This window comes from Callospermophilus lateralis, chromosome 13, assembly GCF_048772815.1.
Source record: "Callospermophilus lateralis isolate mCalLat2 chromosome 13, mCalLat2.hap1, whole genome shotgun sequence".
NCBI classification, from domain to species: domain Eukaryota; kingdom Metazoa; phylum Chordata; class Mammalia; order Rodentia; family Sciuridae; genus Callospermophilus; species Callospermophilus lateralis.
In genome coordinates, this window is record NC_135317.1 from 61377929 (window position 1) to 61404969 (window position 27041).

The 27041-nt window shown below is 34.4% G+C and overlaps 1 protein-coding gene across 6 annotated transcripts in view; it reads right to left on the reverse strand.

The window, feature by feature from the left end:
• Disp1 (dispatched RND transporter family member 1) overlaps nt 1-27041 on the reverse strand; it is a 203362-nt gene that overhangs the window by 106088 nt on the left and 70233 nt on the right. For 3 of the 6 annotated variants that reach the window (XM_076831380.1, XM_076831381.1, XM_076831377.1), the window contains exon 2: nt 14641-14717. In XM_076831380.1, coding sequence (XP_076687495.1) covers nt 14641-14686 — 46 coding nt within the window. In that variant the 5' untranslated portion in view covers nt 14687-14717. Of the gene's footprint in view, nt 1-14640; nt 14721-15175; nt 15251-27041 lie in introns of those variants that run through there. The other 3 variants (XM_076831379.1, XM_076831378.1, XM_076831382.1) reach the window with 2 other exon arrangements.

Here is a 27041-nt window from a genome sequence, read left to right on the forward strand (position 1 = left end):
ATTCCATGAGCCTGGCCTGCTCACTAATGACCTCAAATCAGCAAATGAGATCTCTTTTCAGGTCTCACCCTGCTTGATTCCTGCAGTGTTGGATCCATCAATCAATATCTCTTTCTCAAAAGTTGGTGTTCCAAACAGTATTCCCTCCAGTATTTCTTACTGCATCATTTTGCATGCCCTTTTGACTTTTTTTGGATTTTTGTCCTGGGCCTCTTCTGTAAGTAGGGGTGATTTTCAAGGTTCTAGGTCCCAGCCCTTTCATCTAAAAACATTCTTCTTGAGTAATTCCAGCTAACTTTGACCTATAATACAGTTGACTCCAAATCTTTATTTCTAGCCTCTTACTTCCTTTTGATCTGCAGAAAGAAATTTCTGTCTCCTGGATATCTCTGATTGGAAATGGCAAAAGTACTTTAACTCATCACAGCTACAACTAGGAACTTATCTTTGATTACTCCTTCTTTCACACCACTTTCAGCTGGTCTTGGGGTCCTATCTATTCTACCTTCTCTAGAACTGTATCACTTCACTATTTCTCTCAGTTTCTGTTTCACCTGTACTTTACTCCCAAAGGAGCCTTGATTCTAACACAAGACCTTCACACATTCTGGTCTCTCTTGCTAAAAAAATAAAATTTAATTAATTAATTCCCCCTCTTTTCACCTAACTCCTAATATTGTGGGTTGAATTGTATCTCCTACAAATTCATATGTTTTAAAGTTCTAACCCCCACTACCTCAGAATGTGATGTATTTGGAAAATAATGTTATAGATGTAATTATATGAGTTCAGACTGCATTAAGGCAGGCCCCTAATCCAACATGATCGATGTCCTTAGGAAAAAAAAATATGGACACAGCACACAGAATAAACACAACGTTAACAGAGGTAGAGATCAAGGTGATATGTCTATACAACAAATCTCAGCAAAGATTACCAGCAAATTGCCAAAAGATATATGGAACAGATTCTCTCTCACATCTTTTAGAAGGAACCAATCTTGCTGACACCTTGATCTTGGACTTCTAGCCTCCATAACTGAGAAACAATAAATCTGGTTATTTAAATAATCCAGTTTGCTACACTTGTTACAGCATCCCTAGCAAACTCTTACATATTGTCAATCATACCCTAAATCTTAGCTCAAATGTCATTTCTTCCAAGAGGTCTTCTCTGATTGTCTCCCCCCAAAATTAGTCCCATCTCTCTCAATTATACATTATCACAGCACTCTGCTTTTCCTTTATGGTGATTATTATATTTATCTGTGGGATTAATACTAATATTTTTCACCTCTATTAATCTGTAGAGTAGATCAGCCCAGGTAATTAGCTCTCCTTGCATTATTGTCTTTGAAGTACTGATCCTCATTTGAAGTTATCTGAATCATTAAGTACTTATGTGTTGTTTGTCTCTCCACAAAGCATAACCTCAGGTTATAAAACAGTGACTGATACATAATTGGTGTTCAGTAATTATCTATTAACTGACCTAATGCATAAATAAACTCAAAGAGGAGAAACTGTAACTGTTTTGCTATTAAATATCTGGTGCTTACCATATATAAACCTGATTATATAAAAAGCATTTGATAATTATGCATGTTGAATAAATTAATGAATGAGACTATTTAATAATGGTAGGTGTTTCATTATAAGGATATTTATTGTTTTAAAAAAATCACTTAAATATTAAAAGATTGGAAACTGTGACCTATATGCTCAAGGAAATCTTTTTTAGAAATAATGATATCCTCAATTTACTTCTACTTTTTAACTCATATTTAATATTTAAGTACAAATCCCAACAAGACAGACTGAAAGGCATAGCTCTCAGCTATGACTGACCTCAGAATGATTTAAATTCATGAAACAAAGATATAACTTTCTTGGTTAAGGTTTCTGCTCTATAAGAGCAAAATGGAAAAGGCTTAAAATGAGTTTTTTCAAGATAAATAAAAATTTGCCTTCCTTTGAATATTGTATATTGTTGAAGTAATACTAGCAACATTAAATTTTTTTAACTTATTTTCACCCATTATCTACATCTCTAACATAATAGGTATTTCCTTTTTCTGTTTCTTAAAGCCTTTGCTTCAAAGTCTATAAAGTTCATGAAGCTTGATAATATGTGGCTATAACTATAGGGAAAATAGTCATGGAGAAAATGATAAGCCAATGAAAAACTTCCATTTGAAAGAAACACAGTATCACAAAAGCCAAAAGATACTATCCCAAGCGCTACTGTTTACATTCCATCACCATTAATCAGGAAATCTCTTAAAAGAGCTACTTTTAAACAGGGGCCTTAAGGAATTGCAGAAAAAGTACTTATTGGGGAAAACCAGATTCACCTATCATCAATCAGTTCAACAGACAAGCTATACAAGGTAACTGGATACCAAGTAAAGCCCTGGCTTTCAAAGGATTAACCATCAATTGATTTAATACTAGCTTGCTTACATTTTGAGGGGCGTTTCTTCTTTCATTGTTCACGTAAAATTTCTTGACCTCAAAAGGATCCAAACACCTTTTCCCAAAACATGCTGAGTAGAAATAAAAAACATACACCCCACAAATTATCAAATATATTTTTAAAGAGAGTTGTAATTCTAGGGTAAAAAGCGTTTTATTTATTTTTTAACTATAAAAAGTATTTACCTTGTTTATTTTCAAGGTTAAAAATATATAAACAACGAAGTAAACTTACTAAGAATTGATCTCTTAAAATTCTTTTGAGTAGGGGAAAAAATACACACAGGAAAACTGGTCATAAACAGATACCCAAGATAAAGTTGCCACTAAAATAACAGAGATAGAAACTTTAAAATTTTCATAGTTCTAATAAAAATTAACACCACTAACATTTAGGAATATTGAGTCACTCTCTTCAATTAATGGGAGAAAATATGGACTTTCTAAACACTTTCTGGTTTGTCTGTTACTTTCCATGTACACAAGGTTTTATGTTGTTATTCTGATAAAAACAAAGAAAAACTCAACACTTCAAATAGCCTCCCTATTATCCTGGACATTCTAATTTCATTGTTTTTACACTACCACACTTTTAGCATTCCCTTGCTCCAGAAAAAAAAATTTACTGAAAGTAACATTTTACCCTTTTAACCCAATAAAAATACCAAAGAAAATTTAATTTTAAAAAAACTTTCCCTTTTTAAGAAATGATTTGCTAGTCATATGAAAGTTTTAACTTTTTAAAAGATGCTTTGTCAAGCTGGGGGTGTAGTTAGGTAGTATAGTGCTTTCCTAGAATGTAGGTGGCCCTGGGTTCAATCTTCAGCACCAAAAAAGTAAACAAACTTAAAAACAACAACAACAACAACAAAAATCCATGCAGTGAGTACAGTCTAATAGTTCATATGTGATACTCATTATGAATGCTCAGTATATCTGAAAAAAAATCATAGTGAGCCTTTCTCTCCATTATGTACTCATACTTAGAAGTAAATGGGGAAATTCAAGTAGGGCCACACTGTGATATTTAAAGAAATTCTAAAAAACTATGCACCTACTAGGAATGGTCTTAAATGAAATAATTGGTATGAAATACTTTGCTCTTAAGAGTCAGGCAGATCTATTTTGCAAAGCCACTCAAAACTGTGAACTTCTGAAACTTCCAATCAACATTTCACCAACTGGCAGCCAAGGACCCAGGAGAGAGAGTACTAACCTGAACCCCGGTTTGATATTAGTGACTGAACAATCAAATGATAATGGCTCAACTCTGCTAATGTGATCCACACACACTTTGTTCCAACTGGCCAAATTAAGACAAAGAGTTGTTACCATTCTCAAGGACATCAACATTTTGAATGCAAAGTTATTAAAAACAAAAACAATGTGATATTTATTTAAAAAACCAAGTTCAGGAATTGTTATGCCTGAAATTAACATAAGTATTTAAAGATATGAATATATGAGTAATGGAAAAATGCTTTGACAAGTTTCTTTTAATCTTAACTGCTTGAAAAATGCCCACATATTTTGGTTATGATCAGAAAAAAAAACAGCCAATCAGAAGTTTGACAAGTAGGAAGGAAAATAAGGGCCTTATACTTTAGGTATTCAAACAAGTATTTCAAATATGTGCCTGTCTTAACAAGCAACATTTTAAGGTGTAAGAGGGTAACACATACCAGCTTTCAGTTTCTAATTTCCCATTAATCTGACATCAGGGAAGAAACCTGATAACTTGGTATCTCTGAAACTGAACCTTAAGCTTCTGTTATTACTTTTCCCCCCAACCAAAATCCTTTTAGCTGGCTTTTACAAATGTTTCAACTACACACTTTGAATTTATGTAAACTTGTGCATTTATCAAAAAATTGGTCCTGGGGCTGGGGATGTGGCTCAAGCGGTAGCGCGCTTGCCTGGCATGCGTGCAGCCCGGGTTCGATCCTCAGCACCACATACAAACAAAGATGTTGTGTCTGCCAGAAAATAGAAAATAAATATTCTTAAAAAAAAAAAAAATTGGTCCTTCCCAGAAACATCTGCAGTTAAACATAATGGTGCCCACAGAATTCTGAGATATATTATATCAAACTATAAATTCCCATAAGGAATCATTTTGAACAACAAACCCTCTGCTTATAGGTAAACCAGACTAACTCCAAATGATCTCAAAACTCTTTAAATAAACATGATGTTTCAAATCACCTGCTTCTTTTGGCTCTCTCTTGACAAAGGATTTTTCATTCAAGGCTTTTTCAGTCAAAAGACTGGCCCTCTATAAGCAAAAATTACCCTGAATTACTCTTCTTCAAAGGAAATACAACATAAGTTGGTTTCTCACAATAGTTCTGACATCAAAGTACACTACAACTTCCTATACCTTTGGAATTGACAGGGTTAGTCTATGTGAGTTAAGGAACTTCAAAGAGTTGGCCCCCAGCCAGCCACATTTGTACTCAATTGCCTTCTATACTAAGCTAATCCTCTTTAAGGAAGAAATGCAGGTATTATTTACCAGGGAGATCTAAACTTTGTCTTCATACAATCAGTGGAGCTTATCTGAAAATACATTTTAAGGCTTTGCTGACTTTTTCAGACTTTTTGAGACATATACTAGGTGCTCACTAAACATATCTTGATGCATGAATGCCTGCATCTGACAGCATAAGAAGCAAGTGTAAATAGGTATCATAGATGCTCCTGTTATCAGGATTACTGCCCAATAAACTTCAAAATAGTGTTCCCCTTCCTTTCTCTGGAGTTCTCTCAGCATCCACCATTCAGATTTTCTACAGCCTAGCTTTCTTTGCCATTAGCATTAGAAAAACAGAAAAGACATAAAAAAGGAATTTGTGCTATCAATTGCATTATCTGGGTTGGAGAGGTGTCACTGAACAGGATTTCCCCCTAAATTTATCTTTTAACATTAATGACATAGATAGAATCTACATGCTAAATAATATATACCAGTTTAACTTAATATGTCTCCTTCTAAGTTGCCCTATGCAGGAGTTTTCAAACTTATTCATATGACAAAGCACCAGAAAATCGTGGTGCTTCTTACAGACTGGATCTTGAATATTCCCCAAGGCCCATATTCTAAAAGGCTTGATGGGCAGCCCATGATGCTACTGGGAGATGGTAGAAAGTGTAGGAGGTGAGGTTTAATAGAAAGGAAGTTAGGTCACTGGAGACATGCTCTTCAGAGGGATATTGGGACCCATGTTTCCTTCTCTGTCTGTATCCTGGCTACCACATGTTTCTCCACCACATGTTCCCACCATAACATACCATACAACCACAGGCCCAAAGCCACAGGGCAAAGCAACTATGAACTGAAGCCTCTGATACTGAGCCAAAATAAACCTTTCCTCTTTTTAAGTTTTTTATCTATTTTGTCACAGTGACAGAAAACTGGTTAACAAAACTTTTTATTAAATATCATGCTGGCTTTTCGTGAGATACCATGCCAAAAAATAAGGTATATATTTAATTCTGTCATACAAATTATGAATAATTTCATTAGAAAAAATATTGCTGTGTAAATATTTTTAAAGCAAAACTAAACATGGCTATCACAATAAAAAACAAACTTACAAGTTTACATGATCATTTCAAGATTTTTCATTAATAATATGTTTCAATTGTACATTTGTCTTGTTATCAAGATTTACTAATGGAGAGTAACAATAAATATGTACAATTCATAAGACCTGAGCAAATTCTATCCATTACCTTATCATTGTTTTAGTCAACTTAAAAAAAAAAAAAAGTCTACATTTACTGGAATCTGCAGAGACACAACCTAGGCAGCTTGTGGAATACCAGAGTGCCACAGAAGCTTGAGAATCCGAAGGATGAAAATAAAAGAGAGATGTCAGGAAATGAAAAGAGAGGGGATAGCTGTTCCCCCTCAAAGAGTCCCTAATTATGTCCCTGCCTGACCTCTCCAGAGAAGCAAAATGAGCCTTTTGGAGGCCCCACAGAGGCGTGGCAACTCCTTCTTCCTGAGCTAAGGAAGAAGGAAGATCCCCTGGGGTCTTACAGACCTTTTCAAGGGATCTACAGTGTAAAAAATATTTTTAAAACAAAATTAAGTCATTATGTTGCCTTTCTCATTCTCATTCCCTCACTGATGTCCAGTGGTATTTTCCGGAGGCCAGGTGATGGATGGTATTGCACAGATTGAGGGCAAAATCAGATAAGAAAACCCACTTGTCTTCTATTAAGTCAGACATTAAAGAGATTTGCAAACAATTTAGAATCATGTCACTCTTCTAATTTTTTATTATGAAAATTAGTTATTTTGTCATGAACTATGTCCATATTTACATGCAATAGGCTTATTTTTTTAAAAAGTTAATAAGTTTTTCTGAAATTGTTTTAATTCCTACTACAGTCAAGATGGGTAGAGATGACAAACAAAAGTTCTTAGAGGTCCTCAATTTCAAGATTGTAAAGAGTTCTACAGACTATAAAATTTGAGAACCACTGGCTTAGGGTATAGAAAATGACTAGAAGACTAAGAAAATGTTAGGGAAGCAACATATATGAGAGACGTAGATGTGGACCTAGAATAAATGAGGCCTAAACAGCCTTCATTTCCATAGTGCCTGGGTGAGTTAATTCACTTATAACTATATCTCTATGTAGTGTGTGTGTGTGTGTGTGTGTGTACGCGCACGCGCGCGTGTACGTGTATGTGTGTGTGTGTTTTGAAGACCACAGAACCCATTAATTAATTGAAACTAGGTCAATATACCTAATATAACACACTAATTAGTTACTTCACAGTTAAGTTCCCGCACCTTCTAACATTGGTGACAAGGGGATCTTTTGTTGCCATACATAATCCAAAATGAAGAGGCCCTGATTCAAGCTAAGCTATATTGGTGATTACACATTTTCTAAATATCAGACACCTTGGGAAAATCCTGAAAAGATTTTTATTTAATCAAAGTGATAAATTATTAATAATCAACCCTCAATATTTTATTTCAAAGGAGTCAGTCATCTTTTCTATAATACACAGTGGTAGAGTCTAAACTTTCAAGCCCTCATTGGACAACTATTCTTGAGCACCATACACTCAGTGTAGAAATTATAGCAATATATCTTTATACCAAAATTAGGTAAATTCATAAATACACACCTACATACACATATATACACACACACTAGAAATTTTAAAGGGATAAATGAAGTAAATGATATTTTAATATATTCCAAATTTGGGTTGGGTTTGTGGCTCAGCAGTAGAGTGCTCACCTAGCATGTGCAAGGCCCTGTGTTCAATCCTCAGCATCAGATACAAAAATAAATAAATGTAGTAGGGGTATATATATATATATATATATTTTTTAAGTATTCTAAATTATTAACTAATGGCTCAAAAACTTTTACCCAGACTATTTTATTATTAATTATTCATATATTAATATAATAAAAGTAGTGCTATTACACATGGATGAACCCAAAGTTCAATACACAGAGTAATAAGTAATTATATTGCAGTTGAATAACCAGCCATATTGAAGGGGGTAGAACAGGACCTAATAAACTCTAACATTGTTTGGTGGCATACTGTAAGATGAAAGAAAAAACAACTGTCTAAAAATGTTATAATTTGGAAACTTCTTTTTGTCAGAACTTTCCAACTTGGCACAACTAGCATTTTGGACCATATAATTTATTGTTTTAAGGGCTGCCCTGTGCATTGGTAGGGTGTTTAGGAGCATTCCTGCCCTCTATTCCTAGATGCCATTAGTCCTCTCCCAATTGTGACAACAAAAAATGTTTCCAGCCATCAGTAAATCTCCCCTGGAGTATAAAACTGCCTCCAGGTGAGAATCACTGCTTTATGTGATACTACATGTGAATAAATTAGTCAATATATTGTAGATAATTAGCATCAAATTTCTCTCTGCTGGAGAAAGGAGTTACAGACTAGAAAAAGGGGAAGGTCAGAGCCTGTCCTGTTGAACTGGAATCATAGGTATGAACACCATGTTTAATATCTATACATACAAATATGGAAACAAATATATGTGTGAGTGGATTGTTGGTATATATAATTCCTAGCTCTGCCCACTTAAAGAGCACAGGGAATGACACCCATGCAGTATGGGGCACTTCCAGCACTCAGATCTTGGTTTTTAAATATAATCTTCAATAAAAGAATCATGGCTCGGGCTGGGAATGTGGCTCAAGTGGTAGCGCACTTGCCTGGCATACGTGCGGCCCAGGTTCGATCCTCAGCACCACATACAAACAAAGATGTTGTGTCCGCCAAAAACTAAAAAAATAAATATTAAAATTCATTCTCTCTCTCCCTCTCTCTCTCTCTCTTAAAAAAAAAAAAAAAAAAGAATCATGGCTCCTTGGAGCTCTAGGACCAATGTAGGCAAAATATAATGAGAGTTTTGACTATTTTTTGGTGCCTCAAAGTATGGAAGTGCTAAAAAGAAAAAGAGAGAGAGAAGTGGAAAGGGCACAAAAGTCAATTCAAAGGTACTCTCAATGGCCAGAAATAGAACCATATGAGCAGCAAAACACACAAATAACACTAATGCATTATAACCCATGGAAAAAGATAGAGGCCATACTGATATAAATAAGTAAATAAGGGGAAAGAGACAGTTTTCATTCTAGTAACTTCCAATTATTCAATGTAAACATGATAGAAAAAAGAAAAATCACCATTAGGCCAATACCATAGTAATTACTGTAGGAAAGAACCATCAATGGATGCTAAAATCAGTGAGCAAAAGTTTGGTGAGAAGCAGGATATCTGCATCATTTCACAATATCTCCACACAAAATATTCACAAATCACTAAGAGGAAAATGCAGCTTTACAGAGTAAAACCTGGGTCATCTTTATCATGTGGTCAAAGTGAAAATCACCGATAAGACACACTGATATCATATACCCTTGATATGATACACTGAGAAGGTACAGCATCCCTTCTGTAGGATGCATAATCTAATATGCACCAGCTCAATCGAATCATGAGGAAACTTCAGTTACACATACACACAGACACACACACACACACACACACACACACACAATGATAAAATCTCTTTAAAATTGCCAAAGTTATTAAAATAAAGAAGTGGGGAAATATTACAGATTGGAAGAAACTAAAGAAACAAAAAACCTGCAATATGGAATCCTGGAGTTGGAGTTGGGGCCAGAGAAAGGATACAAGTGGAAAAACTGGCAAAATTTAAATAAAGTTTAGGTATCAATTGATAGTACAATAATGTCAAGTTCTTTGATTTAAGAACTTTGCAATGGTTACATAAGATGCTAACATGAACAAAAACTGGGAGAAGATTTAAAAGAAACTTGAATTTTCTGAAGGTTTAAAATTATTTTATAATAAAAAGTTTTTAAAAATAGAGAAAGAGAGTGTCTGTAGACCCAGGTGAATGAATAAGAATTCCAGGGCAGAGAGACCCAGGAATTTGTTTTCTAAATGACAAGTTATTCAGATGTGATCACTTCACAAGAGTTTGGGGATCCTAATCAGTAGTGAGAATATCCAATCCATATGGTCATTGTCTATTGACAGCCAACTATAGGATAGGTACTGTACTAGGCTACTAAGATGAATCCTTGTCTCCAAAGAGCTGTCAGTCTAAGTCCTTCTCATAAAGTATGAATGGAATGACTTCCATTTTTTAATATAAAGTGTATTTTGCATTTTGTCTCCTTGTAAGCAAATGTAGCATACTGTCAATTTTCCTTGTTTATGTGTATAGAATTGTTATACTACAGAGCCCTATGTTTCCAACAGACCTTCTGCAAACATATTTACAACCATGTGTGTGATTAACAAAACTGAGCCTGCTTATGTTTATGTAACTATTTATGTAACTCTTGTACAGTCTATCTCTAAACAACATATGGTCTTTTGAAAACTGTGGAAAAAGTTTAAAAGACATGAAATTATTCTCCTAAATTATTTTAACTGGCATTTCTTTAAATACTAGTACTATCCCATAAGATATGTATATGTGTGTGTGTGTGTGTGTTTGTGTAATCTAAAGGCTGATCTAAACCAACTTACATATTTCACTACTCTTTACATGCAATAGATCTTAGTAGTCTTCCTGAAAAAAATTCCTTTGTAAAAATTTCTTTTTATTTTAACTCTAATTTTTAAATTTTTGTTGTATATTAATTTCTAAACATTTATACAGATATACTGTGCTGATGTTTAATGTATTCTTAATTATCATCATTTTTTTCCAATAGGCTGTCATAAGAAAATAAGGAATTTATAAAACTTCATTTTAAAATGCTTTCTTTGCTCCACCAAATTCCATAGACAACCAAGTCAGAGAAAGAGGAAATGGCTTAAAATATATATTATAGCAAGTTTTAAATTGGAACAAAGGAAACACAGGAATTATTCTTCTGTATTCATTCACAAAACTATAATGAGAACAATTTAGTTCCTTTAACTTGACCTGCATATTTGCAATATTTCTTCTTTCTTCCCTAGACAAAGATACTTTTAAATCTAATGCAGACAAGAGAAGAACCCACCAAACTTTAATTTCCTTTTCCTTGTCCCATTGTATTAGAGTTCTTCTAAATATTTGCCATTCCCAGATTAGTGAAACAGAAAGAGAGGCCAGTCCTTTGTAGTGCAGATGACTGGGATAGCCCTAGTAGTAAAGCAAAATTCTCACGCCTTTTAGGAGGAATTAAGAAACTGACTCTTAAAGATGAGACAAAAATTACTAAAAAATAAATTAGTATTCTTTGTAATATATATTTATTTTATTCCTGACTATCTCACAACATAAATACATACAGTAAATAGAAATAATGAAAAACAATTAAAACCTAAAAAATTTTCATGGCCATTTGAGGTAATTCCTTATATGTTTGTTCATAAAGTATTTCTTTAAAGATTTGTCAAAATCTTGGGGCTGGGGTTGTAGCTCAGTGGTAGAGCACTTGCCTAGCACATGTGAGGCACTGGGTTCGATCCTCAGCACCACATAAAAATAAATAAATAAAGGCATTATATCCATCTACAACTAAAAATATTTTCAAAAAGATTCATCAAAATTCTATAGAAAAGAATTGACTATTTTTCTAAACGTTAATTCTTAAAATCCTTAACCCTCCTCATCTCAAATTTCCACTTTTGTTCAGTCGAGTTAACCACCTTTAAAATGTTTTGATCCAATACAACATCTTAAGTTATGTATACATATTGGATAGACAAATACAGCCATACACAGAACTATATATGAAGGTATTTACTCAATAATTTGTTCCACTCTGTTCTTTTCAAATAGGAATATATTTTTTGTCTCCTCCAAAATCTAGAATAAAGATTAAGGTAATAATTTTCTTTTAAGTCAAACTAAAGGTATAAATGACTTGTAAAACCTTCAAGAAACCATAACAACTGAAAATATTGTGTTACTAATTTTACAATCTCCAACTATGCCTAATCCCAATATGTGTTTGCCAATAAAATCCATTATGATGCCGCAAGCCTGGCTCTTGGCCTGACACTGTAAAGAGAACTGCAGGAAGGAAGACAAAATAAACACTTATCTGAAAAATCCATTAAGGTAAGCAACTGAAATAGTACTTTATCGACAACCCTAAAAGATATGGACAAGTTCTGTTCTTGTGATATACAGTAGGCCTGAAAGTTTCTCAAAGTCAAACAAGTAAAACTAATTTTCCTATATATAGAAAATTTTTCTAAAACTCTTCCAGACATTTTATTTTATGATGATTATCCACCAATTTCCATGTAGACCTCTCTCCACATCTTTGTTCTTGAATAGTTCAATTAAAAAGAATAATTGTTGCCCTCTTTAAAAGACCTAAGTTCTTTCCTGTGATAAACAGCCTTCCCATAGTAAAGGAACCTGCTACAAAGGCCTGAGCAGACCGCATTCCCTAGCATTGAAAGGTTATTTTAGAAGCGATTTTAAGTAAATAATGTTCACTAATTTTCTGACTGCAAAACTGGTGCATGCATACTGAAGAAAAAGTGGGTCACACAAGAAAGCACTAACAGTGAAGTAATAATTATCTATGATCCTGAAGCCCAAACACCTGTTACTATCTTGGGTTATTATATTTCCAGTCTTTTTCATGTACCTGTATCTGTTTCTCTTTTCAAAATATGAGATTGTGCACCCTGCTTTTGCCCCACTCAATATCATAACAATTACTCTCTCAAGTTAGCTTAAACTTCATAAATATACATGGTAGTGGTTGCATAAGATCACATCATCCAGAGCTCAAAATATATTTAAACAAGTTTCTATGATTTAACTTTTAGATTGCTTCTGATTTTTTAAAACTACCTCAATCATGAACTACCATAAAGGATAATAACTTTATGCATGACTGTTTTGGCATGTTATTATTTCCTTAAGACATTCTTAAAAGTGGAATATTGACACATATTACAAAATTGCTTTCTTGAATGTTATACTCATCTATATTCCGTAGCAATGTATGAATGTGCATGTCAACAAATCTTTAATAACAACACACTGTTACATATTTTTTGTTAAATATATTTTAATTTAAAAACAGTATCTTATTTTAAACTTATGTTTCTTTTGTTATTAGGGAAATTAAATCATTTTTATATGTACTAGTAATGTGTATGTTCTCTTCTATGAATTGAATTTTTGTTTATTATGACTTTGGTCTTGGGACTGGGGTTGTAGCTCAGTGGTAGAGTGCTTGCCTAGCACATGTGAGGCACTGGGTTTGATCATCTGCACCACATAAAAATAAATAAATAAAATAAAGGTATTCTATCTATAAATATACACACACACACACACTTCTTTTTTTTTTTTTTTTTTTTTTTTGGTACCAGGGATTAAACTCAGGGGCACTCAATCACTGAGCCACAAACTCAGCCCTATTTTGTATTTTATTCAGAGACAGGGTTTCACTGAGTTGCTTAGCACCTCGTTGTTGCTGAGGTTGGCTGTGAACTTGCAATCCTCCTGTCTCAGCCTCCCGAGCTGCAGGATTACAGGCTTGCGCCACCATGTCTGGCTAAAAATATTTTTTTAAAAGATTTTGCTCTTTTTCTTATAGATTCATTTTTTTTTCATGAAACTAATTATTACCAGCTGGCTTTTCATCTTTGCCGTTAAGTTTAACGTGTCTTAAAAATTTTATTTTAGCCATGCATAGTGGTTCCAGCCTCTCTGGAGACTGAGGTTGGATTACTTGAGCCCAGGAATTGGACACCAGTCTGAGCAACATAGAACCCATATCAAAAAGAAAATTTTACATTTGAATATATTCTTCATCATTCACAAAGATAAATGTAAACAACGGTATTTAATTCAAATTGAAAATTCACAATATATGAATTCTTCATATAATTTACAAAGTTTACCAGTCATTCATGAGGTCAATAAAAAAACAAACAGAACTTACATTACCCATCTCACCTTTATCATCTCTTTCACATTACAGCATTCCTCAATTTGTAACAGCCAATGCTAAACACACTCAAGTGTGAAAAACAGACATCACATGTGCTTGTTAGGGTTTCAAGCAACTCAACATTTATGTGGCAACAAACATGAAAAAGTAAAAATATTTCACTGAAGCCTAAACAGCTAAGCCAGGTATCTTACTGCCAGTGAATGAACTATTACTTAAGATATTAAATAACTGTTTTTAAAGCAAATGTTTTACTAACAAGTATGATTTAAAATCTAATAGTCTTCAAAACTGCTTCCCTGAGAAGGCCAGTTTCAGTACACAGAAAAGCTGCTAGACCCCTAATTTATTACAATGCAAACTCTTTACTCAAAAGTAGGTGGGGAGGAAGCTACTAAATAAACATACATTAATTAAAGTGCTGGCTTTATACCACCCCCCCAAACAGTATTTACACTTAATCTCTTTACACATAAACTTACACTATTAATATTAATGGGTAGACCTCAGTTTTCCTCAAATTAATTTGTAAGATTACAGACCCTTCCCTAAAGTTCTTTTTCAAAATTAACAAGAACATCTGAAGGTTTTGTTCTCAGAGTAAATTTAAACAACATACAGCATGTTATACTTCCATTTCTATAATATCTCATGTTTACAAAAATGCTTTATCCAAACATTAGAGTTGTTCAACCCCTACCTTTCACACCCACTGCCTCCTTCCAAAGCCAGATGTCTGTGTGCATAAGGGAAGCAGCTGAGCAGCTGGGAATCAACCTAAGTATTAAACCAAAGGACTACTGGTTAGAAATAAATAATAAAAAAGCATTGGCCAAAAAATAAAAAGAAACAATTTGCAAAACTAGTAATGAGCTCAAATTAACTTACTTATAATGAAGGTGCATTCAAATCAAAACATTAGAATGGACCTTTTATTAATCAATTTAAGTTAACTGATACCTGATGCTGACAGAGGTGTGGGAAAATGTACAGTTACCCTATGACATAGAGAAAGTAAACTAGTGCAGCCTTTACAGAGGACAATCAGTAATCTATTAGTATTCTTTTAAATATACCTTCAAAATCCTTTAATCCAGAATCCCACTGCCACAGGACTTAATTCTATGACTAAACCTAAACATTCATCAAAACAGCATATATAAAGATATTTGTTACAGACTGTTAGTAAAAAAAGAGGAGAGGCTGGGATTGTGGCTCAGCGGTAAAGCGCTCACCTAGCACGGGCGGGACCCGGGTTCAATTCTTAGCACCACATAAAAATAAAGGCATTGTGTTGTGTCCATCTACAACTAAAAAATAAACATTTTTTAAAAAAGAGGAACTAGAAGCAAAGTATCCATCCATAAGGAACTGGTTGTATAAACAAAGGTCCATCATTTAACAGAACTTTATGAAACCATTAAAAAAAGTTTTTATTTCCTCATTTTTTTTCTATCTTTTAAGTAGTTTACTTTTATTTGCCAATTTTCAGAATGATCAATTAGTTCCTTAACATTCCCTAAATCTAATCAGAGAGGAATTGGGTTTTTTCTTTTAATTATTTTTAAAGCCCAGTCAACATTCTCTCATTCAACTTCTGTTTGCTCCTTTATTCCTAGAGGAGACATGTGAAATGCCTCAGAAACCAAGGGGTATAGCTCCACTAAAGGGGTGAAGAAAGAAAGGAGGTATACACAGTGAGAAGTATCACACAAAACTCCAACTACTAAAAGAAATGGTACTGATCATCACCAGAGAACACTGAGTATGAAGCCCTGGACATGGTAAACTCTGAACATTCATTAATCTATTAAAGAATGGAAAACACTAATGTTGATTATCAAGCACTTGTATGGGGGGAGTAGGAACATCATTGGTTATCTTAGCGATGGTGGTTGTACATAAAGGAATCTACTTAGATTACTGTTAAACTCCTTGTTAGTGGTTTGCTATTTATTTTAGACTTTATATGAGAGTTACAAACAGAATCTGTATCACAGTAGGATATCATTATATTTAAAGAAGATAACCATGAGCATTTGAGCAGTTATTGGCAAAAAGAAATGGTACTTCCATTATGTTTATGTAGAATCAAAAATTAAAAATAAAGGAATAAAGGGAAGATCAGTAGAGGAGGAGAATAGGGGAAGTGAGAAGAGGGCAAGATGGAAATTGAAATCAAATTACTTGCATGTTTGATTTTGTTAAAATGAACCCAAATACTGTGTAGAATTACATGCTCTAATAAAAATTATAAAGTTATCACCATAAAGAAGTGATGGGTGTTTCAGGGAATAGATACATTTAACCAAATTTGAACATTACACAGTGTATACATGTATCAAAATATCACATGGCCCCCCATTAATATGCATAATTTTTATGTTTGTATATAATTGTTAAATTTCAATTTAATTTAAATTTTTAAAAAAGATCATTTTTTCCCTCAAAGACATGGTGATCTAGTGAGAGGGATGTGCTAATGCTCCAGTGAAAGTAAAATCAGGATGTCAATAGAGAAGAGAAAGAAGCCATGTTGGCGTTCCATTTTTCCAGCTTGTATTAGTTTTCCATCATTACTATAACAAACTCCCACAAACTTATTGGCTTAACACAACTTATTATCTTATATTTCTGAAGAGGAAAAATTCGGCATGTGTATCACTGACTAAAATCAGGGTGTTGGCAGTTGTATGCCCTCTGGAGGCTCCAGGGAAGGATCTGTGTCCTCAACTGCTCCAGGTTCTGTAGGCTTCCTGCATTCCATGGCTCAGGGTCCCCTTTTTCATCAAAGGCAGCAACTCCATCAACCCCAGGCTGGAGCTCTCATGAATGGAATTCGTGCCCTTTTCCACATCTCCTTCATTGACCCTGCTTGTCCCACCTCCCTCTTTCATTCACTAGGACCTTTGTTTTTATACTGGGCCCACCTTTATAATACAGAACAATCTCCCCAGATCCTTAACTTAATGACAGCTCCAAAGACTCTTTTGCCACATAAGGTAGCATATTCACTGGTTCTGGGGATTTGGACGTCAATACCTTTGACAGCTATTATGCTTGTCACAGCTCCTAAGACATCCAGGACTCCCCAACAATCTTTCTTTTTCTTTGGCAATAGAATCCAACTTATTCAACAGGTAAGCAGCATCTCTTAATCTTAGGAAGATTAAACCCCTATCCAACTTTAGGGGATGGATCCCTGGTTTAAAAATGATGATTCCCTATCCTTTTCTTTTGCCTTTAAATTAAAGACATGATTGTCTGGAGGTACAGTAGTCATCATGGAGCCATGAGGGGTGAAAGCACAAGTTAAAGACTGAGAGGAATATAATGATCCTGATCCTCCTGCCAAGGGTCACTGAACTAATAGCAGTAATAGCTTACCTCTAGATTTCATAGTATATGAGAAAACTAAAATCCTATGGGTTTAAACTATAATGATTATGTTTGCTGTAATTTGCAGCCAAGCATCTTCCTATTCAATGCACTTGAATACTAGTTTATTACATCACCTTTCAAATTACTGCAATTTGTATCCATAACTCCCTTAATAAGCTGAGTGTTCCTCCATGGCAAGAGGAACTTTGCCCAATACCTAGTCCCTATAATAAATGACTCCCAGTGACTCCCACTCCTGGATTCATATGCTTATGTAATTCCTCCCTTTGAATATAGGTTATAAATAGTGGTTTACTTCTAAAAATAGTTTATAGCAAAAGTGAGGAAGGGTCACTGCTGTGAAACATTATAAAAGAATGTAATGTCCCTCTTTCTGGTTGTTATGGATTGAATTTTTATGCCCCCTTCTAATATTTATATGTTGGAATCCTAACCTCCAATATGATGGTATGAGGAGGCAGCTAGGTTGTGAGGCTGGAGCTCTTATGAAAAGACATAAGTGAGTTTGCTTCCTCTTTTCTTTGTTCTCTGCCATGTGTGGATACAAAAAAGAAGATGGCTGTCTGAAACCAGGAACAGGACCCTCACCAAGAACTCAATAATGTCAGCATAGTGATCTCAGACTTCTAGCCAACAGCACTGTGAATAATATTTTTATTTAACTCTCTCAGCTCATGGTATATTTATTGTAGCAGCCCAAGCTGACTGAAACACTGATTCCTCCCCATCCCCATAATCACCTCTTTCTAATCACATGCTTCCTATGATGAAATAGATTGTTGTGATATGACCTGTGGAGAGTAAGGAACTAAGAGAAGCTTCAGAATAACAACCATCAAGAGACTGAGTCCCTCAGCCCAAACAGGCTAGCAGGAACCCAACTCTGCTACCCTAAGTAAGCTCTAAAGCAGATCTTTAAGATGGCTGCAGCACTGAACAATACCTTCATTGAATTCTTGTGAGAGACCCTGACTGCGCCAGTAGACCCAGCTAAACTGTGTACAAATTTCTGACCCACAGTTACTGTTTAATAAATTTTGTTTGAAATAAATTATTATGGAAATAACTAATTCTGTGTCCAATAAGAATGTGTTGAATTTTCTAAAGAGCCAGGCACGGTGGCACATGGCTATAATCCCAGAACCTCAGGAAGCTGAGGCAGGAGGATCACGAGTTCAAAGCCAGCCAGCCTCAGCAATGATGAGGCACCGAGCAACTCAGTGAGAGCCCCCTGTCAGTAATAATAAAATACAAAAAAAAAAAAAAAAAAAATGCTGGGGATGAATGTGGCTCAGTGGTCAAGTGCATCTGAGTTCAATCCCCAGTACCAAAAGAAAAAAAAGGAATGGTGCCCAACCACTGATGCAGCTTGTACTTCTTAAATGTTGTCTTCTTCTAAAACGTCATCAGTATGGGCTGGCAATATGGCTCAGTTGGTAGAGTGCTTGCCTCACATGCACAAGGCCCTGGGTTCAACATCCAGCACCACAAACAAACAAACGAAAAAAAAAGTCATCAATACCAGCTTTGATTGCTCCAAGTCAGTTCACCATATAATTTTCTAGGACTCCATGACAATCTCAACTGACCTTCAACTAGTTCTCTTACCCTGATTTTCAGGAACTCTAGCTTACTAATCAATGGTTTCCAACTGCTCATTTACCCCAAACTCCCTCACCAGGTCTAGAGTTCTGTAGGATCTGGCTCTTACCTCCTTCTCCAGCATCTTCATTCTCCCTCAGAGGCTCTCCATCCAATCCACTGGCCTCCTCTCAGATCCTTCTATTGGCTATGCTCCTTCTTACAACATCACCATGCTGTTTCTTTGGGGTGAAACACTCTACCCTCCCTTCTTCACTAAGACCCTGCTCTTTTCCTTCAAAGCCCATCCTTAAGGGTTTTCAGGGAAGCCTTTTAAGGGTTTTCAGGGAAGCCTTTCAAGACCTTCCCAAGCAACTCAAATTCCCTATTAGAAACTTCAGAGTATCTTGCACTTGGCCCTCAAGACACTGATCACATACACCATTTACACTTGGGAGGTTACAGATAATCATCTGTCTCCCTCATTGAAGTTAGGTAAGAGTAGGACAACACCTATTGGCTGATGTTTTATTCTCAGTGCTTGATACTTCTGCATTCCAAGAAATATACAAGTCATTTTAGGTAAGAGAGGGAAACTAACTTGTCCAAAGTCACAGAGGCAGGAAAAAGCAGGAACAAGACAAACTCATTCCCCTCTGACTCTAGAGGCCCTGTACTTTATCTCTCTTCTTGATATTTTAACATGTTCACATATCTATCTTAATTTGTGTACAATATTTCAAACATAAGAGAGATAAAGAAACTAATACAATGAATACCCATGTATCTGCCTCCCAACTTGGAAAAACATCTTAACATTTGGCTTTATTATTTATTTTTTTAAACAAAACATCACAAGTAGAATGCAGACTCCTACGGAACATTCTGGGATCTAATTCTTTCTTCCTTCCAAGGAGGTAACCACTACCCCAGATTTAAAATTTATCTTCTCATGCATGTCTTATACTATTATTAGATGTGTATCCATAAACAATGTACATACTGGTTTTTTGGTTGGTTGGCTGGTTAGCTGGTTGGTTAGTTGGTTGGTTGGCTGGGTTGAGGGGAGTTGTTTTGTTTTTGTTGTTTTTATGTAACAGGGATTAAACCAAGGGCACTTAACCACTGAGACATATCCCCAACACTTTTTATTTTTTATTTTGAAAAAGGATCTCACTAACTTTATATAAATATCATCATATCCCATCTATCATTCCGCAACTTCTTTTTGCTCAACACTGTTTTTGAGAAAGGGTCATACACAGCCCTACTTCATCCTTTGTAACTGCCAATTTTTGTTCCATAATATAAAGACACTAAGATTAACCTATACTTATTTAATGCACATTTACCCAGTTTTTATATTTTCCAATTACATACAATGTGCAGTAAACCTTTTGATGCCTGTCTCCTTATACATGGGTGGGAATTATTCTCATATATTTCACTAAGTAGATATCTGTTGGGAAGAAGGATATGTGTACAGATCATGCACAACTGCTCACCAAAGTACTGGTGCCCAGTCTTCATTTTGGCCTGTATATTAAAGATTGAAGAGAATCCCTAGCCTATACTCCAGAAGCTTCTCTTCTAGCACCCTGATGAACAGCAGCCAGACCTCCATATGCACGACTCATATTCAAGAAATAAACAGAATGTCTAAACCAGAGAAGAATAACAATTAAAAATGTTATTAAATGTTTGTTCTATGTCAAACACTGATATCCTAAGACCTTGAGGTAAATAATATCTTTTAATCTTCATGACAACTCCACGAGGTAGATATTGTTAATACTCAGTTTTGCCATCTGATACATCAAATTCCCTTAGTAACTCTGCTTTTCAGAACTTTCCAAGCTATTTTTGTGTATTTTTTTTCTCACAGGAAAACTTTACAGAGTCATGTACATATCTAAAATACAATAGCAAGAGTCAAGAACTTTTTAAATTTTAATTCATAACAAACATCTAATAAATATTTTCTGATGCAGTTTCTACTTAAAATACTCTTTGTCCCTCTCAGAATTCAAGAAAGGTACTGGCTACTCTGTCCCTCCAAAGATCAAAAAAGGTACTGGCTACTTTCACTCTTTTTTAAGCTCCCAGTATATTGATTGGGGCAACAGGGGAGAAGGAGGAGTTAAAATAATTTAAAGTAACTCTTAAAGTTTAGTTTCTTTAGAATATATGCAGAAAACATATAACAGTGTCTATAAATAAAATTGGGTATATAATACTTTAAAATCTAAATTTAAGATCCTTCATGAATATAAAGGCTCAATCAACCTGAATAACCAACTAACTCCATCCCATTACAAGCCCAGAATTCTAATTTTCTATCCTCTCCTATTGACTCCACAAACTTAGTTAACTAAAGCAATAATAATAATTCTACTTGACCTGATAATTATTTAACTTTCCCTTCAGAGTTATAATAATAGTAGGTGTAAGAGGGATCAGAATTCTTCACAAAGGATTAACTTTCATAGTCTCATTTTAAAACACAGAAAAGAATAAGAGGAAAATAAAATCCCTTTATTTTTCTTTATAATTGTTTCATCATGCATGATTTGTTTTGACTTTTTGAAGCTTGAATCAGCTAATCTTAAAGTTATCAGGAGCTTTTACAGTAGAAAATCCTCCTGATTTCTACAAGCTTCACTAGCTCCTCAAAGTTGAGTTCAGAATGAAAGAATTCCTTGTTAAAATGCAGTGTTTGGATCAGCTCTTGGTTACAAACTAGAAATATTAATTTGTTGCTACTGTAATGGAAAAAGAAGCTTATAACAAAAGGATCTGATTATAACATATAATTCAACCAAGAAAAGGGTTTATATTTTTTTCTGTTCCAAATATACTCAAATTATTACCAGTATTTTCTCACAGTTTTTAAATTACCCAGTTTTCATTTTATATGAAGAACAGCTTTTTAAGTGCTATGTGAAACCTATGACTAACAGGTTCCCAGTAAATATTTACATCCAAAAATATTTTTCTTTTATTAGTACCTATGATTTAAAGCAAACAAACAACCTCTAAGTACCAGAGGCATCCCTAACTTAGGAAAATTACAAGACATTTACTCTTATTTGAAGTTATAGAAGACTCAAGAACATTGGAACTTATGAAAACTCACAAGGTACAAAGAGTGTATTTTTCTCTTTTAAATAAAAAGTATAATTACACTCAAGCAATTCATTTCAAGGCAAAAGAATGGTTCAAGTCTTAACTAAATCAAAGAGATGAGAATTTATTAACCTTGTTTTTGCATGGAAACAATATTCCTCTTTCATTGGTGAATATACTAACTTTAACCAGCTCACTGCTAAGTACAAGAAATTTGAAATAAAATAGGATGAAAAAAACATGTGCATACTAAAACTTTCCTTTCAGGGAAAGCACATTTAAAAATTAACTTCACGATGATTCTTTTTATATACATGTTATTACTGAAGAATTTCAATATATAAGAAAATTAGCAGAATCAGTAGCCAAATCACTTGTATTTTTCTCCTGTTGGAAATTCTATTAACTAGCATCACTGTTTTATGTTCACTTTCAAAAAACAAGTCATAAATATAAAAATCTAGAAGTAGGTTTTAATTTCCTTATATTAGATCTCTTTAATAACAAAAGTAATAGATGCTTATTTTAACAAACTAAATAATACAGAGGTAAATGAAGAAAAAGTTAATTTCTGCCACAAATCCCATTCTGTTAGATAATCTATGTGGATAACCTGATTCCTCCAGGTATATTCAAATATATACAAACAACATCTATAAACACATATAGAGCTATACATAAACACATATATGCGACACGTGTGTGTGTGTGTGTGTATGTATGTATGTATATACATACGGATACAGGTTTTAATTTTCATGGGATAATACATAGTACTCTGCTACTTGACTTTTCTATCATGGTTATGGCTTCATCTCAGTAGACACAGAACTAAGCCAGTGTTCTTGTTATCTGCAAAACCATTGCACAGTATGGACACACCATAATTTATTCTCTTCATAATCATTCTCTTTGCCATTGCCCTTGATAGAGGTTCAAATCTTTTCTGAATGTGTGCTCCAATTCTGACACCGTAAGATTCCCCTTTCCCTCCCCTTGTCACTAACTCTGCAACAAGGCCTAAGCAATACAGAAGACAGGGAAAAAAAAAAAAAAACTTGTTTATAAGGCTGCCCCTCAGTGCCCTATAATTAACATATATCATTGCAAGAAAAATCTGCACCAAAACACTGACTCTTATATGGCAGTTACAAGTCAATTATTTACAAAAAAAAAAAAAACAAAAACATTTAAAAGGGAGCCATAAAACCTAGGCTCTATTTCTATCTTTGCCACTAACACTTACAAGTTACTTAACTGCTGGGAGGTCCATTTCCTCTTCTAAACCATGAATCGCTGGAGCTACATAATGTCTAAAGTCTCTTCACACTGAAGTCAATGACACTGTATTGTTCAACAAATGCAGACTTTATGACAGCCCACAGAGGGGAAGGTTCCTAAAAGAACCTTTGTTTTATTTGCACAAAGGGTTTATGAACCAACTAACAGTAAGAATATAAAAGAAAAAAATATTTTAACAACTCAGGAAAGTCAACTGTTTACCTCCATAGGAACATTATGATTGCTATTTAGAGACAAAGAATATATTAATCACAACTATAATGGTCAATTTACTGAAGGGATTTGCTAAAAAAATCTCATGTTATTAAGTGCTCTGCTAAGTTCCAATTTTTATATATCTTGAAAATAATATATTTTCTTTTAAAAATGTAGTAAATGATGAATGGCCCATAAAGTAATTTGGACTCTTCTTCTGCTTTAACCATTCAGATTCTAGATTAAGGTTTCTCATCTGTAAAATGAAGAAGTCAAAAGCTTCAAAGATTCATGAATGCATTTAACAGATCTATATTGAGCATCTACAATATGACAGACAGACCCTGTGCTTGGTACTAGGAATACAACTGAGAAAAAGGAACTACTCTAGTATTCTATTATGAGGATGTATAATTCTATGGTTCTGTACCTCAGATTGTTTTCTAATTCAAATTGACCCTCCCAATAACTGGACTAAATTTAGTTAAATTTTACTATGTGTTTTTTAAAAGATTCATATATAATTTTTTTGCATATTTCATTCTTTTTTTTTCTAAGTACTGGGAATTAAAGCTGGGTGTTGCTCTACCACTGAGCTATATTCCCAGATCTTTTATTTTTTACTTCTTTATTCTGAGACGAGGTCTTGATAAATTGCCCAGGTTGGCCTAGAACTTGCAATCCTCCTGCCTCAGCCACCGGATAGCAGGGATTACAATGATCAATTGTGCTGCGCTCTTTTTCTTTTTTGGGGGGGTGGGGAGTAGGGGTGAGGGGTACCAATGATTGAAGTCAGAGATACTAGACCACTAAGTCACATCCTCAGCCTTATTTTGTATTTTATTTAGAGACAGGGTCTCATTGAGTTGCTAAGCACCTCACTTTTGCTGAGGTTGGCTTTGAACTTGTAATTCTCCTGCCTCAGCCTCCCCAGATGCTGGGATTATATGCATGCACCACTGCGCCAGGCCTCTGCAGCATTCTTAAAGACTGAAAAGAATATCAATTTTCACTTCAACTGGCAAAGAAGCTGCAAACTAACAGGAAATCCAATGAGTTATTTAATATCCATAAATACCTTTAGTTCATATGTGATATTAAAACATATCTGCATTTTAATTTGCCTAATCTTTATCTTAAAAGAATGTAAAGAGAAATGAGATGTGAAACTATCCCAAGGAGTCCAACTACTGGTCATGTTTCTACGGCTCAATTTTCCTGTAAAAGAAAGGAGCAAAAATAAAGGAAGACACAGAAAGGAATGAGGGTGAGGATGAAGGGAATGAAGGGAAGAAAATGGCACTCGCTCCAAACAAAAGAACAACTGGAGGAAGAGTACCTCAGTGTTTTCTGCTTGCCCCTTCCTACATTCGTCTTTCTTTTTTTTTTTAAGGGGAAAGGGTAAGTAGGGAGAATCAGACATCACCCATAAAGGTCAACACTGAACCTCAATGACCTAGAGTCACTGGAATTTCCCTTCCCCTAGTAATTTTTACCAGTCCTCATTTGGGTCATATTCCTGAGGTGCCTGTACTCCTCTAAGAAATTACTGCACTGTCATAAAACCCAGCAGGGGCACCTAACTGAATATTCAAAGAGAAAACAAAGCCATAACTGGCTAAAAGCACCGAGACATTTTTGGAAATATGCCAATTATACATCCCTCTCTCCTGCCCGTGGAGGGGTGTGTGTATGTAAAATCAGGAATACTGGGCTGATGCTGTAAGAATTCTATTTGTAGAGATAAACCAAAATAGGAATCAGGGAATCCATGATATTACAATAACATCTTGTCCTAAAAAAACACATTTGTAAGTAATGTTTTTTGAAATTTAGCTTTAAATGTCTACAAGTAGAGCTTTGTCCTCAAATTTAATCTAGGAAAAGATGACTCTGTATATGAACTGCCACTTAAATTTCTGTTTAAACAGGGAAGACTTTTAAGATAAATGCTTTACATGTTTTGATTTTTCTATTCATATTTTTTAAAAACCTAGTCCCTCTTGTAAATATGGAGATGAAAACTTAAAATAAGTATTTCCATTCAGAGTTAAAGAAGCTATGCTGGAGAAAAACTTATTGAAACAAAAAATAATCAATTTCCATTCAATTTTGTGGAAAAGCCTTACTGAATATAAAACCAACTACCTTTGCTATTTTTCTGTAGTTTACAAGAAACTATCCATTATGAATTCTGTACAAGACATTACAATGCATACGCTACATTTAACATACTTGGGTAAATAGAAAAAGCAAAAATAGAAAAGCATAGAGTCATTTTAAGCATGTTTATACAAATAAAATAACAGTTTATGAGCACAGAAGTGTTAGTTTTAATTACATCAGAGAAAAAAAAAAGAGACATTTCCTGAAGATTTAAGAAAAACTCCAAGACGTATTGTCATTAATGGCTATCCTAAATTGTAAATCTGCAACCTTTGAGGGAATAGGTGAATGAAACCCTACTGTTTTCCCCTAGATTACTCACAGAGTTAATAATGTAATTTGGGAATGAGCTTAAAGTTATCAGAATTTTCTAGTCATTGGTTCATAAGTTATCTTCATGCATTCTTATTTATAGCAGCTTAATAACAAGCAGCAGTGAAGTGGAAATTCTTTTTGTCTGGCAGCAGGAGGCATAGGAAGAGAATTCAGATGAAGAACATATTTCACATCACTAGAGTTGACAAATGTGAAAAATGTGCCAGACAAACCCTGCAAGCTACAATTTTTGTAATTAGAAATGCTGAAATCTTTCAATAGTGCCGCCCATGTCCAAGATTTTTTAAGTAAAAACAAAGGAACTATTTTCCGTATAGAGCAATTTTACTTTTATTTATGATTTTTTCTCATTGGAAGAAGGCTAAATTGTTCATATTAATTGAATAATTTATAAGATTCATGCTTTAAATGGAAAAAATAAGAGCATTTATACCTCATGTGATTCAAAGTGAAAATTAAGAAACTGGCAAGAAGAAAACTATTTGTTCAACCAAGTGTCATTCCATATCTACCTCATACCAAGCATTGGTCATACAGTGAGAAACAAAGCACCATAACTATTTATTCACTCACCCATTCGTTCAAATGCTTAAAACACATATATTTATCATTTACTGCCAAAGTGTGGACAAGGTGCTAGGGATTAAAAAAAAATGCTTTAGGGCCAAGTTTTTCACCGTGGGAGATGGGAGTTATAAACATGGACAGAAACTAGAACGAATACTTGAGTGCTAGATCAGAACTGAACTAATCAATATAAACCTTGAATTTAGATACATAACTATAATTGAGACAAAGATTATTTACACATACACATACACACACACACACACACACACACACACACACACACACACATTTCTTAGTTTAGTCCCTGAAAAATCTGAGATCTGAGAGGGTCTACAACCAATGACATATTATTAGTAATGACATTACAAACACTCAGATCTTGGTTTTAAAATACCATTCTCCATTAAAAGGAAGTTAGGCACT